The 13,941-nt window shown below is 39.1% G+C and overlaps 1 protein-coding gene across 2 annotated transcripts; it reads left to right on the forward strand.

The window, feature by feature from the left end:
- The first annotated feature begins 510 nt into the window (after window positions 1-510).
- Window positions 511-13,794, forward strand: mapre1b (microtubule-associated protein, RP/EB family, member 1b). 2 transcript variants are annotated; one of them, XM_044115661.1, is made up of 7 exons: window positions 511-598; window positions 5,717-5,847; window positions 6,929-7,074; window positions 7,176-7,377; window positions 7,508-7,617; window positions 8,591-8,743; window positions 9,347-13,794. In XM_044115661.1, the coding sequence occupies exons 2-7, from the start codon at window positions 5,727-5,729 to the stop codon at window positions 9,389-9,391; spliced, it is 777 nt and encodes a 258-aa protein (XP_043971596.1). In that variant the 5' UTR covers window positions 511-598; window positions 5,717-5,726; the 3' UTR covers window positions 9,392-13,794. The 2 variants fall into 2 exon arrangements, with proteins under 2 accessions (XP_043971596.1, XP_043971511.1); XM_044115576.1 differs by lacking the exon at window positions 511-598 and adding an exon at window positions 1,662-1,861.
- The last annotated feature ends 147 nt before the right edge of the window (window positions 13,795-13,941 follow it).

A 13,941-nucleotide genomic window follows, 5' to 3' on the forward strand; every position in this document is an offset into this window, starting at 1 on the left:
CTTGGGATTTCTTTTCTCCATGTCCCCTTCGGGCCTCCGTACTGATGTGTTTATACTCGAGCCCAAGATCCACATGAAACCCTATAAATCTCCCCTGTGTCTCCTCCATTGTTGTGATTGTTTGTTTATGTCTCTGATCTTTTGGATCTAAAGAAAGCTTTTTGGGATCTCGAGAAAATAAGTCTAACATTTTCTTTAGATCTCTAAAATAAGATGTGTATGTGCTAGCTATGTTCACCAATACTGAATGATGTAAGTCAACATGCTACTGAAAGCATTTACTGCAGCCCACTGCTAGTGTCAACATGCTATTTCCCCTTCTTGCTAGTGATAGTTTCATTAGCTTTGTACCTTAAATAAGCATTTTAGACTTTTATTTATTAGCTATGTTTATCCAACTGAATGGAGAAAGTCTATGAAAATCAACATACAAAGTACCACAGATGCTACTGATAGCGTTTGACCTTAGCATTTGGGGTCATTTTACTTTATACACTGATGTTAGCATGCTGAATGGAGTCATTTTGTGTTAAGGTGTCAGGTGGTCTCGTCTTGGCAGACTGGACTCTGGACTTCTCAGCTGTTGTCTCTTTTAAAGGTTTGCATACGGCTCTGAAAACACGCTTAACTAAGAACGGTTTCTCAACAGGTTTCCAAAGATCATCCTGAAAAATCTCTGCATTCTCCCTTTAAGAGTTTTCGGCTTATATTTTGACTCAATTGTGTTGACAGCAGGTACTTCGTTGGATTTTTCACTAGCTTGGAATATAACAAGGTCCCTTATCATTAAGCGGGTTTCGGACACTATATTTTTCAGTATGTACATATAAGGTACTTCGTTGACTTGATTTCTTCTAGGGTCGTCAAAGTCTAAGCTGGAAGCGACTTTATTCATCACATGTTTCACAATTAGCCGATTTATCTTCTCGGTATGTTCAGTACTGTAGTCTCTTTCGACGTCTAGGATTTTTGCGAACGTGTCGGGAACTTTGTTGCCCACAATCGCCGTTACATCTTCAGAGGTGAAGTTTTTCTTTTGGAGCTTATCCAGAACATTGGATGTGAAGAGCTCCAAGATATCTCCCATAGTCTTGAACAGAAAGCAGGTGGTGATGCCATCTGGGTGTCCAGTTGCCAGATGTTTACACTCCTTTGGGGTCAGGACTTCGAAAAAATTGAAGACCACAGGTGTCAGGGTTTGGACGGTGATGATCTCGGTCTCTTCGGACGGGGAAGTCATTCTACTTGGGATAATTGCTTCAAGTTTTCTGCTAAAATAGCGGGAAAAACACGAACTGGTCCGGGCTCTCCGATAAATGAGTGCAAAGTGACGGTTAGAGAGAAAAAAACAGCAAATCAAGATCCTGACCTATGACGTCAGTTTCACGTCATAGACATCAAACCCGCCCGCATCATAAGAGTCTTCTGCTCTCACGTGATAAGTCACGTTTCCTAGACTAGACTAGTATCAAATTCACACACAAATATAGCGCCACCCACAGGCCAGAAACAGCTTGTAAATCAAGATATATTTGTGTTTGCATCAAAAATAAAAGTGTGAATCTCGTTCTGTAAATATGTGGATTTTGAACTATGCGTTTGTGAATTATGAGACCGTTTTAGCTCCATATACTCTGGTGCGTCGTGACGTACTCTTACTTTTTTACGTCATCTGCTGCGCTGTTCCGCTGTGTTCTTCCGCTGCCGGTAGATTGAACGTGAAACAGCTAAAGAAGAAAAGCAGAAGTGACACCTTCGGTCCCAGTAAACAAAGATTTGTCTTTTGTTGGTATTCGGAACCACAGCAGAGATAACTAAATACAATCGAGACCACAGAAGTATAAATTCTGACCAGTTACAGGTGAGTTAACGTTTTTTTCTATGAAACAAAACCGGGGTGGTTTGGAGCGGCCGCTGGGTGAGGAGCCGAGCAGCTAAAATGCTAACTGGTGGTTCGCTGTCCCGGAGCATGGCTGATACTGGTTAGAGCGGAGCTAGCTGGTGAAACTGGATCAGGATTCTTGTTTTCAGTTGTCAGGACCTTTAATAAAATCACATTTAGTATGATTGGGTTGACCAAGGCTCGGTAGTGGTTCCAGGGTAACGGAACCTAACAAGGCGGTGCTCCGTCTGGGAGGCTCTGGTTCAGGGCGGGGAAACAGCCTTCATGCTGGCAGAACTGGGCTACAAATCACAACCCGGTGCTGGAAACGGGTCTAGGATACATCCGCAGTTTGTACAGCCCACCAGGAAACCGAAAATCTCACTATATGAGGTTGTAGCTAGTTAATAAGTCGGCTTATAATCTGATAAGCACATTTATAACGGCTAACTGCTGCTAACGTTAGCTTCCTAGTTTTGATGCGATATAGGGTAAAGAGTTCCCTCCCTGATCCAAAATGCGTCCTGCAAAACACCATTCTTAACCAAACCAAGCAGTTTTAACTTGGCTTAAACTCTAAAACATGTTTGTTAGTGTTGGCACACAGGAAGAGCAGCTGGTCCGTGTTTAAAACGCAGGCCCGGCTCAGATCTGGGTTGACATGCGCCCTGCTGACTCAGATACAGCTGGGCTTTCTCTGTGATCCCACAACTGACCTGGCTTTGTTGAAAACAAAATTATTCATTTACTCATTTGTGATTTGTTATAAGTGAAGAAGAGAAACAAAAGGACTCCCAGGATTGTAAAGGTTACTGACTGCTGTTCTGAGTCAATTTACTTAATTTTCCTTTGAAAATCTGAACATTTTGCAAAGAAAAATATATTTTTTTCTTATATATTTCTAATAAAGTTTTTGCAAATGTTCTTTAAGTAAATATTTACTGTTGCAGAGTTTCTTTTGTGATGTTTTTAAAAAATACGATTTCTCAATTAACTATCAGAATAATCGATTACTGAAATGATCGTAAGCTGCACTCATAAGTTGGTATTGTCTACTATTGATGTTGCTATAAGCCGTAAATCTGGGTGTGTTTTCTTTGTGTCATGTGGAATAGAACAGAAATACCACTTACTGTCACTGACAGACAAATACATGCACGTTATTAGATCAAAAATATAAAAGACTGCACCTGAACGTCAAAAAGTTTATGAAACTGTAACCAGCAAAAGCAAATAAACAAATTTAAGGTAATAGCACTGTAACTTGTATAATCAGAAACCCACTGATTGGATCCATCATGGCGCTGTGATCCTCTGATACCATCAGACTGATTTACACCTGGCATTAAAATCTGACCTTAATGATCAGATCTGCAAGCCGCTCTCCATGCAAATTCACTGATAACGATGTCAAACAAAGGGCTATCAACAGGCTCAATGAACAGTGGAGGAAAAAACATGATTCTTTTACATGCCATCCATAGAGCAACTCGTTAACTAAACGAAACCTGGAGATGCAGGAATGATCAGTTCAGAGCAGTGCACCGCAGCAAAGGGAAGAATAATGCAGAAAAAAACTGAAGAACAATTTAAAACCACCTTTAATTAGCTAGACTCGTTGCCGTAGCAACTGACAACATCACCACTATATGTTTCAGAATCCACAAGATTTTTTACACAAAGAGGAGAACATTTAGTTTGTTACAGTGTTATGTTTTTAGACTTTATGTTTATTATAAATCAGCTACTTCTGGTCGATTAGCTACCGCTGCTCTTAGCCAAGCTGACACAGCGGTGGTTGATTAGCTACCGCTGCTATTAGCCAAGCTAACACAGCGGTGGTTGATTAGCTACCGCTGCTATTAGCCAAGCTAACACAGCGGTGGTTGATTAGCTACCGCTGCTATTAGCCAAGCTAACACAGCGGTGGTTGATTAGCTACCGCTGCTCTTAGCCAAGCTAACACAGTGGTGGTCGATTAGCTAATTTAAACCCCTGCTCTACTGATGATCAGTCACTTGGTATGTGGGTCGCCTTTATTTTTAACTGAATCAAAACACACCAAATTCCACATCACATCTACATGTTAACATTCTCATAGTCAAGCTAGCATAACTGACCTACCACTCTCTCCCTTATTTCCTCTTAAAACTTTTCCTGACGTTTTTATTTAAAGTGCTGTGTCCCTTTTTCTTCCATATAGCAGCCATATATTTAAGATTTAGCGCGCTGTGTTGACAGCTTGTCCGCTAAAACCAATGCTAGTCATCAGCTAGCAGCCTTTTGCCCTCCAGCAGGGAGATGGGGCAGGATCTAAACGTCACGCTGTCAGGATCTGTACCCGAGTCAGAATAACAGCTTTTAATCTGTGGACCAGTCAGCAGGTTTATTTAATCCATGACAAATTCAACAAGACGTTAAGCAATACATTAAGGTAAAAATAATTGTTTAGGTTTATAGTATTTTATTTTCCATTGTGATCCAGGTAATAACTGCTACTAACAGGAAGTCGGATCAGAAAGACATTAGAGGGTTTCTGTACGTTTAAAATGCAACGTCATTTTAATGACATGCGGCGCCGTCTGCATGCCGTTTGTGTTGGCTGTTATATCAGAAGCGTCTCAGAGTCTGACTTTACACAGAATGGATGGAAGAGACGCACTGCAGGAAATGACCTTATCTGATAGAGAACTGATGCTAAATAATACAGCATGTTGGGCAACAATTTTTATATGACAGTATTTAAATGTTCAGTTCAGCACAAACATGTTTAATTCAACCCAAAGGAAATTTAATTACTTTAGTTGTTGTGACACAAATCATCCAAGTGTCTGAAATTGTGATCAGATCTGTTGCAATAAATCAATTAATCGCATGACAAATGAAAACTAACTCAATTATTTTCTTTTTTTCTACGAAGAACTGGATGATAGATTCTTCAGTTCTGGTGTTTTGGTCTCACCTCGCTTTTATTTTGAAGGAGAATTTTGATTATGGACTTCATAATTTGTTGTTTCTGTTCTGTTTATTTATTTTGGATATTTAAAATGTTATTGCTGTTATGTTACTTAAAAATGGTCTCAAATTGATGATCTTGTTGTTTATTGTGATAACCTTTGGGGGAATTTATTGTTTAAATTTGTTATTGTGACAGGCCCATTTGTGATGCTGTTTGCAGGTAGGATTTCTGGTAGCAGTCAGTCTTACAGCACAGCTGAAGGAGCCTCTGACTGAAGACTGTTGTCATCTCATAACTGTGCTGACATGCTAACAGCTGCAGAGACGATATGTTACAGTAACATGTCCTAAGTGGCCGTCAGTTGTTAGCTAGCTCTGCTAATCCACCTCATTTGCTTTTGCCGCTCCTCTTTGAATCTCTCTGGATGTTTGGTTTGAAATCCAGGACGTTGCAAAGTAGAAATGGTTTAACTTCCTTCTTCCTGTTTCTGCATCCACGATGCCTCCTTTTCCTCTCCTTGGGGGTCAAAGTTTAGGCGTATTTGAGCTTTCCAGATGCTAATCAGCTGTAAAATGGCATCATTTTTAATTCAGTTATGCATCATAGTTGTCTAAAAAAAACAAAAAAACTGTAAGACCAAAATACATCCAGTTCCACAGCTTCCACAATAATAAAAAAATCAACAATTCAAGCAAAAGAAAGAGAACAGTCAAGAAAAGTAAGAAATAATTCACTCTTCACTGAGAGTCGTTTTGTCTTTTTTCTCCTTTGAAAGACAAAAGGGAAGCGAAATCTCCGGTTCTCTGTGTACACATCATTTAAACCGGGCTGCTCGTTTTGGATCTGAAGCGGTAATCCACCATCTTGTTTTGCAGGTGAGCCAGGATGGCGGTGAATGTTTACGCGACGTCAGTGACCAGCGACAACATGAGTCGGCACGACATGCTGATGTGGATCAACGAGTCTCTCCAGATGAACCTCACCAAGATAGAAATGTTGTGTACAGGTGAGGACAGAAAATGAGTTTGTGTGAAATTAATTCTTCAAAGCTGCGTTGTGAACTTAAATCCTCAGGCAGGAGAAAAACCGTTAATCCAGTTTGAGTTTAATGAGCACAGATGAGCCAGCAGCTAAAACACCTGGTGGAGCAGCTCCTCAGGTTTTACTTCTGGGGAAAACATTAAAGGGTTAATAGAGGAGCCATGTTGGGAGGACTTCCTGAAGGCGGAGCTTCTGAAAGATCAGGAGCTTCTTAAAGAGACAGAGACCCAATTTCATAAAGTCACATTTGATTTATGGAGCATTTTTATTACAAGTGAAAGTAAAGTAGTTACTTAATTGTGCTATAAAATTGCACATTGTCTGGAAAATGCATAATTCTGCGACTTTTCAAACCCTTCAAGCAACTTTTTCAAAAAAGCAACAAATGTAGCAAAATGTTTTTTACAAAGAGAAGTCAATTTTTAAAATTTAATTTTAGAAAAAGTTGCTTTATGTAAAAAATATTCCTTGAAATGGAAAATTTTTGCATGTATTTAAAACAGCAGGATTTTTGAATCACTCTTCCGTCATAAACATTCATTCTTTGACCTCCTTCCTCGGCTCTGAGCTGCAGAAAATAAACCGGGTTCTTTCAGGACTTAAACCCGGCAGCTGTCCAGCAGCTTTTAGAGGAAGCGTCCCGTGTTGCATCATGGGCAGCCAGGCGAGACCAGGCAGGTTTATTTCTACTGTTTCAGAGCTGAGGAGCTTCTGCTCCTTTGTTTAGTTCTGGTTGGGGGAGCATTGAATAAACAGGTGTGAGCTCACCTGAGGGTTGCAGGCGCTCCGCACCAGACGAGCCTTAGGAATAAAAGCAATAATTAAAGTAATGATAAACTGTTAAGAAGTGCTGCCTGGAATCGATCCGTGTTCCTGGAATCGATCCGTGTTCCTGGAATCGATCCGTGTTCCTGGAATCGATCCGTGTTCCTGGAATCGATCCGTGTTCCTGGACTCTGGCAGCAGGACGGTGCAGGAAGAGCCATTTGGTTCATGTTTACAGTGTAAAATGTTCCAGAAGTTTCTAATGTTTTGCTCCTGCTCAGGCGCCGCCTACTGCCAGTTTATGGACATGCTGTTCCCCGGATCCGTACCTCTGAAGAAAGTCAAATTCGGCGCCAAGTTGGAGCACGAATACATCCACAACTTCAAGCTTCTGCAAGTTGCTTTCAAGAAGATGGGCGTGGATAAAGTAAGTTCACTCAAAGCTAAAGGATAGCCGCCGGGCTAACCACGCCAGATTGGATCCGTTTGTCGTCGGTCGCTCTGATTGGGCCGTCCGTCTCGTTTCAGATAATCCCAGTCGACAAACTGGTGAAGGGGAAGTTCCAGGACAACTTTGAGTTAGTCCAGTGGTTTAAGAAATTCTTTGATGCCAACTACGACGGGAAGGAGTACGACCCGGTGGCGATGAGGCAGGGCCAGGAGACCATGCCCATGAACAGTCCCGCCACGTCTGCGCTCAACAAACTCCCCAAGAAGACCCTCAACCAAGGTGGGACCACTGGTCTGATCGGTCGGCGTCTCCGGTCTGGATCGGTCGGCGTCGCCGGTCCGTCTGATCAGTTTGCCTCGGGCGTCTGATCGATCAATGTAATCAGAAATCTCCCTGATTCTCTCATCAGCAACCCAGAAGCCTCCAGTTGCAAAAGTTGCTCCCAAGTTGGCTCCTGCTGTGACCCGAAAACCGGGGATGGGAGGCGGCGATGAAGAGAGGGCGGAGCTTATTAATGAGGTTTGATTTGATTGGCTCAAATTGTTTATCATAAAAATGTTCTTGACATAAGAATTTAAATATCCTGATAAATTTTAAATAATGATGTTAAATAAAAAAGAAAACTGGGCTGAACAACATGACAGAAAAACATGACAGCGTTTCATATCAGACGATATTGATAATTATTGATTAGTTTTTTGTTTTAAGTATTTGAAGTACCTTTCCTGTCCTCCACAGTTTTAATTCATGTTGTTTTTTATTTTTAAGCGTTATAAGAAACCTTATAATCCTCTACCCTGTGGAAGTTACTCGCCAGGCTGTTGCTAGGTAACCACAGAACAGTGGGTTAAAGCCACTCTCTGCTGATTGGCTGATTCTCCAGAATGTTCTGGATCAAAGTTCAGTGAATATTTTATATGATGAATATTGAATTTTCTGTCAGATTTATCATCTATCGATATTGATCCATGTGTATCCAGATGTATATTATTGATTTATTGTCCAGCCCTACTGATAGTTTAATCAGAAATATTGTTTTACTGTTTGTTTCACGATTCAGTTCAACAACGTGATTAAATTGAGTTACTGTGTAACTTTTTGGTATAAATCACACTTTTTGAAGTAAGTGAAGGGGTTTATTTGAAATGTTTTTGTGTTTGTGGTATGAAAACTGTGCTGTACAGATGAAACGATATTTTATTGATCCCCTAAGAAACAGAAATATCTTTTTAATTTGCATCGTTTTCACTAAATTACCACAAAAGGTTTAATTCCACTTCACCCAGCGCTACTTCCACCCACATGAACACTTTTATTAACATTAATATCATCAATCTTTATTTTTTAATTTTCCTTTGGTATCAAGAAAGTATTTTTGAATTTTGAATCAGCTAATATTTCTGAGGCTTTATGAAGTGAATAATTTAACTTTAAAATGGCTGAAATGCTTTTAAAATAAATGTTTCACCTTTTTCGTATCCTGTACCCACAGATAGAGATTCTGAAATCTACCATTCAGGACATGGAGAAGGAAAGAGACTTTTATTTTGGTAAGTTGAGGAACATTGAGCTGATTTGCCAGGAGAAAGAAGGTGAAGGCGACCCGACGCTGCAGCGGATCGTCGACATCCTCTACGCCACAGACGTGAGTCCAGCTTTCAACTCAAAACTCTTTCTTCACAAATTATTAACAAATCCAAACTAAAACAAAACAAATCTGTTTCACAACTGTTTAGATCCATAACAGCTATAAATCCATCCTGAACCTGACCAGTTAAACTGGTTACTGACCAGTAGAATAACTGGAAAACTGGCTGAAATCTGAGGGGATTAATGTAAAATATTACACACTTTCCTGTCTAAGGATTGTAGTGGAAAATATACGTAAAACATTTTCCACCACAGAACTCATCGCCAATTAAAATCAGAAGAGGCAACATTTATGCTAAATAAATGTTATAATAGTTGAATAGTAAATAAAAGTAAGGAGAAAAATAATAATCCAAGTACATATTATCAAATATCAAAAATGTTTTAATTAATAAATAACATTTTAAACTGCAGCTGCATTTAACTATTCAAAATAAACAAAGCAAAACAGGCAAAAGAGGCAGTAATGATATGGAAGTTATTGATCTCATGTTAATTAATGGTGTAACGATTAGATTTATTGCTGGTTGTGAGGCGAAGCGTCTCGGGATCGTTTGGATCTAAACGTTCGTCTCTTTCCTGTCGCCGTTTCCTGCAGGAGGGTTTTATAATACCGGACGCCGAGGAGCAGGAGGAGTTTTAATCCAAGCGTCTCCTCCACCTCATCAAGCCAAGGCGGTTTGGTTTCGCCAAGCCCTCTCTCTAATCAACGAAGCCTCTGTCTCCAGAACCAGAACCCGACCCCCGGCGCTGCCCTGTAATCCAGTCCTTCCCAGAACCAGACCCGCGTTGGGAAACACCTGGTTTTCGCTACGGACTCGAGTGTAAAAAGCATAAGCGATGTGTGTGTGTGTGTGTGTGTGTGTCTGTGTGTGTCTGTGTCTGTTTAAAAGCCTGTTGGATCCAAATGAAGAATCTCGTCCTGACGACCCGGTCGACCCGCCGGCACTTTTCTCCAAACTAACCCTGAATGTTTCGTTTCTGACCATAAAACTCTTGAGTCTCATGTTGTATTTTATTTCCTACATTTATTTTTCATTGTTTTCTGTTGGTTTCAAACCAGAACTAACGATTGGTACGACGGCATGTTTGGGCCGCTGTAAATTAAAAGAAAAAAGGATCAGTAAATTTCTGCATAAACATCTACAAATTTTGAGATTAATCTCAGAAATTTTCTAAAAAGAAAGCAATGAATGAGTCTCAAAAATGTAGCATTTGCTAGAAAGAAACTGAAATTTTCTAAAAAATAATTTAGAAAAAAGACTAAAGGAAAAAAAATACATGGAAAGGTCTGAGTTTCAGCAGTATAAAATTTTCAGCTATTGAAACTCAGAAGTTAGTCTTTTTTAGAAGATTTATGACATTAGTCTGAAATTAGTTGTTTTTTTCCCCCAGAAATTTTGGATACTTTTGGAACTCAGAATTTTTATTTTTATTTTTTTTAGGAAATGTCTGTTTTTAAGAATCCTGAGTCAGAATTTTATTTATTTATTTTTTTCGGTGGCCCTAATTCTCTTCCTTAGTTTTTTGTCGTAAATTTACCCTTTTTTATCTTTAAAGGCCCTTGCTCTCCGTCATACATTTGGATGTTTGACGGTGAAATGGTTTTGGTTCCCTGAACCTGCAGTACTAAAGTGGCCACCAGGGGGCAGCGGTGGTGGCGCTATCTGGCTGCTGGTGTTGACCAAAGCGCCCTCTGGTGTCCTTTCCAGGCATTGTAGCTTCTTGTAACCTGAATAAAACTTGAATTTGCCAGGAGGTTTTTTCCTCCTGGATTGATTTGATTCCTCCATGAAGTAAAGAAAAAAGAAGGCGCTCTGCGTTCATTCAGACCGAAAATCTTCACGTTTAGTTTGGCACAAAGCAACAGGCTTGTCTTCATTTGGTACCAAAAATCCAGTTGTCTCGTTTTTCTTCCTTTCATGCCTCTGTGTGTTACTGCGTGTTTGTTTTTACAACCCACCAGTTCTCTCAAAACGCTCAAAATTTCACAGTTTTAAAAATGTGGATTTCCTAAATCCAGGAAAAAAAAGTGGCTTCATCTTTTGTTTAAAGTTGAAGGAGATGGTGGAGCTGAACTTGGTAGAAAGTGCTGACCGCTCCTGTTCACCTGTAGCCTTTAAGATGGCCTCCTCCATAAAATCTGGAAATATAATCTAGAAAACAACCAGATCTAATCAGATTTAATCTGCATTCTGGGTTCAGTTGGAGACGTTTCTTCAGACTAATGTTACTTTGTCACATTTCTTTCTAATTTAACCAAAACACTGGTGTTTATTCCTGTTAGTGGAACGTTTTTCTTTTCAATGGCCTTATTCATAAAAAATTTCTTTAAAAAAAGTTTTTTAGGTTTTTTTTCTGAATAAATGTGTGGTGTTGAAGCTCCAAACACTGCCAAGAGGAGTGGAAGCAGCCCAGAGGCCTTGATTTTCTCTATTTATTACTACTTGCCTTCACTAGAGCAAACCGTTTGAAATTACAGAACAGGTTTTTTTATTTTATTCTTTTCTATCAAAAATGTAATTTTTAAACCTGGTTTGTAAGCAAAGTAAATTTTGTCTTGTTAGATTTTTGTTTGTTTACCCGGTTACAATATTCAAGCTGTATTTTGGAGAGAAAAAATCGAGCAGTTACGATTTTGTCGGACCAAACATGAAGCCTGAAGGAACAAAATTTAACAAACTCAGAAACATTTCAGGCTGCAATTAAAACCTAATAAAGAATCTCAATCATTTACAAAGACTTTTATTTTTATGATAATTTTCCATGGACGTCCTAGGTCTGGAGCAGCCACTAGAGGGCGGTAGTCGTACTTTGAGTCAGAATATTGTTTTCTCAAAGGACCCAAATTTAGAGGCAGTTCCAACTCTTATCAAGGTCACAACAGATTTAACAAATGTTGAACAGCATCACTTTTAGGGCTCAAGATTAAATCAGTGACTTTTATTTCAATTAGGGCCAGGATACAAAATGTTTTGTTTAATTATGAGAATATAATTACATTAGTGGAATAAAGATGCAATTTTACCAGAAGAAAGTCAGAAAGTTCTGTTTCTATACGGATTCAGTCGTTTGAACAATCGCTCTGACGTCACTCTGAACAGCAGAATGGGTTTTTAGATATTTGTTAAAATTGTCCACAGTTTGTTATGAGAAAGAATCTGTGAAAAGATCAATTCAACAACCAATCAGAGCTAGGAGGCGGGTCTTAGTGCTGTCAATCAAGCTTGGGGAGATGCTGCAAACTACGCTAATGGGGGTGAAACAACTCACTGTTACAGAAAAAACTTTTATCTGCCCTCATCAGTGGCTATGCTAACTAGCCTAGCGTTCACAACTTGCTATGCTAGCTGCAACTTACCAGTGAGCTAACCAAGACCCGCCTCCTGGCTCTAATTGGTTGTTTCTAGTTAGCTCAACCAATCAGCAGAAGAGCTTGATTTTTTTCACTGATTTTTTTGTCCCATACTAAACTGTCACAACATAGTGACAGTTTCAACAAATGTATAAAAATATGTTTCTATAAAAGTTACGTGCTGCAGCTTTACGACTCGGCTCCACACTGTCTCAGCCAAGTCCAGCTCTGATTCTCTAGTTCAGGAAGCACAAACCGTAATAATCCTGCAGCAGTTTGGAGATTTTACTTCAATTGTTAGATTTGCAAACAAAAAGCCGATTCTGGTGTTTTGTCAACCAGCCTCCCTCGCCTTCATGAAATCAAGGAAATTTGCTCACAATCAACTATGTGATCAGTGTTTGTTTTGACTATATAAATGAAAATCTGCTGTAAAAGTCAGTGGCGACTAAACTTTTCGCACCAAATTTAAATTACACACATGCCACAAAATTCATTAAATTAAAAACAAAACATGACTTAATTTTTTTTACTTGCTTGACAATAAGCTAATTTTTTAAAATGAATTCTATAAATTCTAAAGCATCCAAACATAAAAAAGCTTCATACTGTTGCTTTGTTAACAGAAAAAGGCAATTTCCAAATTATTGGGGTTTATCAGCTGTTTTCTATTTTGTTTACCAGATTTTTACCTTTCTTGACTTGTAGACCGAGGACCAACCAGTATCATTTTGAAGGCCACAAACGGCCCTCGTACCACACTTTGGACACCCCTAAGTTATTTTGTTTGTTAGCAGGCAGACTTCTGGAAACTTTTATTATTTGTCTTTTAAGGTTTAGTTTGATTTAGGTGATGTAAGGAGATTATTTGACATTTAAACTTTCGTTAATTTCTTCAAAACAAAAGCATCACAAACGTAGCAAAGTTTATTTACACCAAATTTGCTCAATAAGTGTGGAAGGTTTTAATGTTTTAGTTAGTTGACTTCAATATTGATTTGAAGATTTTGAGGACGTTTAACGTTGTAAAATAGTCACTGGAACTTCTTCAGTGCTTTGCCACTGGTGAAACACCAGACAGGAAACTAAATTTGAGGATTTCTAAACAAGAGTTTGAGATGAAGGCTACTTTTTGTAGCCCTGTCTGTCCACTGTGACTTCCCCAAACCCAGAAAAACCTGCAGCAGACAGAAAGAAGGCTTTCCTCTTCAGAAGTGCTTTTCATGATGCAACGTTTGACACTGTGGCCTTTTCGTACCAAATCAACCAAGTGCTAATCTCACCTCCTCCTCCTACTACTGCTGGAAAATCTCTGAATGTTTTCAGTTTTATTCATTTTCCCCCCTCCTTGCAGCAGAATGTTGACTCTTCTCTGCTTTTCATTTTTCTGCTTGTTAAGACTTTTTCTGCTCCACAGTTCTTCCAAATGCCTGTTGTAGCATATTGGAGTGTTTTGTTTTTTTTAATTTAGTTTAATTAAATATTCCTGAGCAGAATGAAGAAGTGGGTTTAAGGGGTTTTGTTGGTAGCAGCCGCAGACCTTTATGTTTTCAACAATCAGCGCTGATTAGTGTGTTACACTGTGACTTCTCCCCATCTTTTCCTCTGTGGTATTTGTTATACTCCGCTAAAGTTGATCTTTTTAAATCACGTTTTGTACTATAACAATAAAACAGTATTTCATTGTCAAATACTGCCTGTTCTTTTATTTCTATTTTTTTTTTGTGCTGTTCAAAAGAAGAGTTAAAATATAACATTAGCTTGCGGTCTTAGCAAATACACAACAACACTACAAAATACCTAAAGAAACATTGACTTAGCCATTTTCCCCCTCATAT

The sequence above is a fragment of the Gambusia affinis genome, linkage group LG01 (assembly GCF_019740435.1).
Source record: "Gambusia affinis linkage group LG01, SWU_Gaff_1.0, whole genome shotgun sequence".
Taxonomy (NCBI): Eukaryota; Metazoa; Chordata; class Actinopteri; order Cyprinodontiformes; family Poeciliidae; genus Gambusia; species Gambusia affinis.

Coding starts and splice junctions, on each gene's coding strand:
- mapre1b (XM_044115661.1), top strand. CDS start 5,727: ATGGCGGTGAATGTTTACGCGACGTCAGTGACCAGCGACAACATGAGT. Junction 7,075..7,175: donor AGAAGATGGGCGTGGATAAA/GTAAGTTCACTC, acceptor GTCTCGTTTCAG/ATAATCCCAGTCGACAAACT. Junction 7,618..8,590: donor GGGCGGAGCTTATTAATGAG/GTTTGATTTGAT, acceptor CTGTACCCACAG/ATAGAGATTCTGAAATCTAC.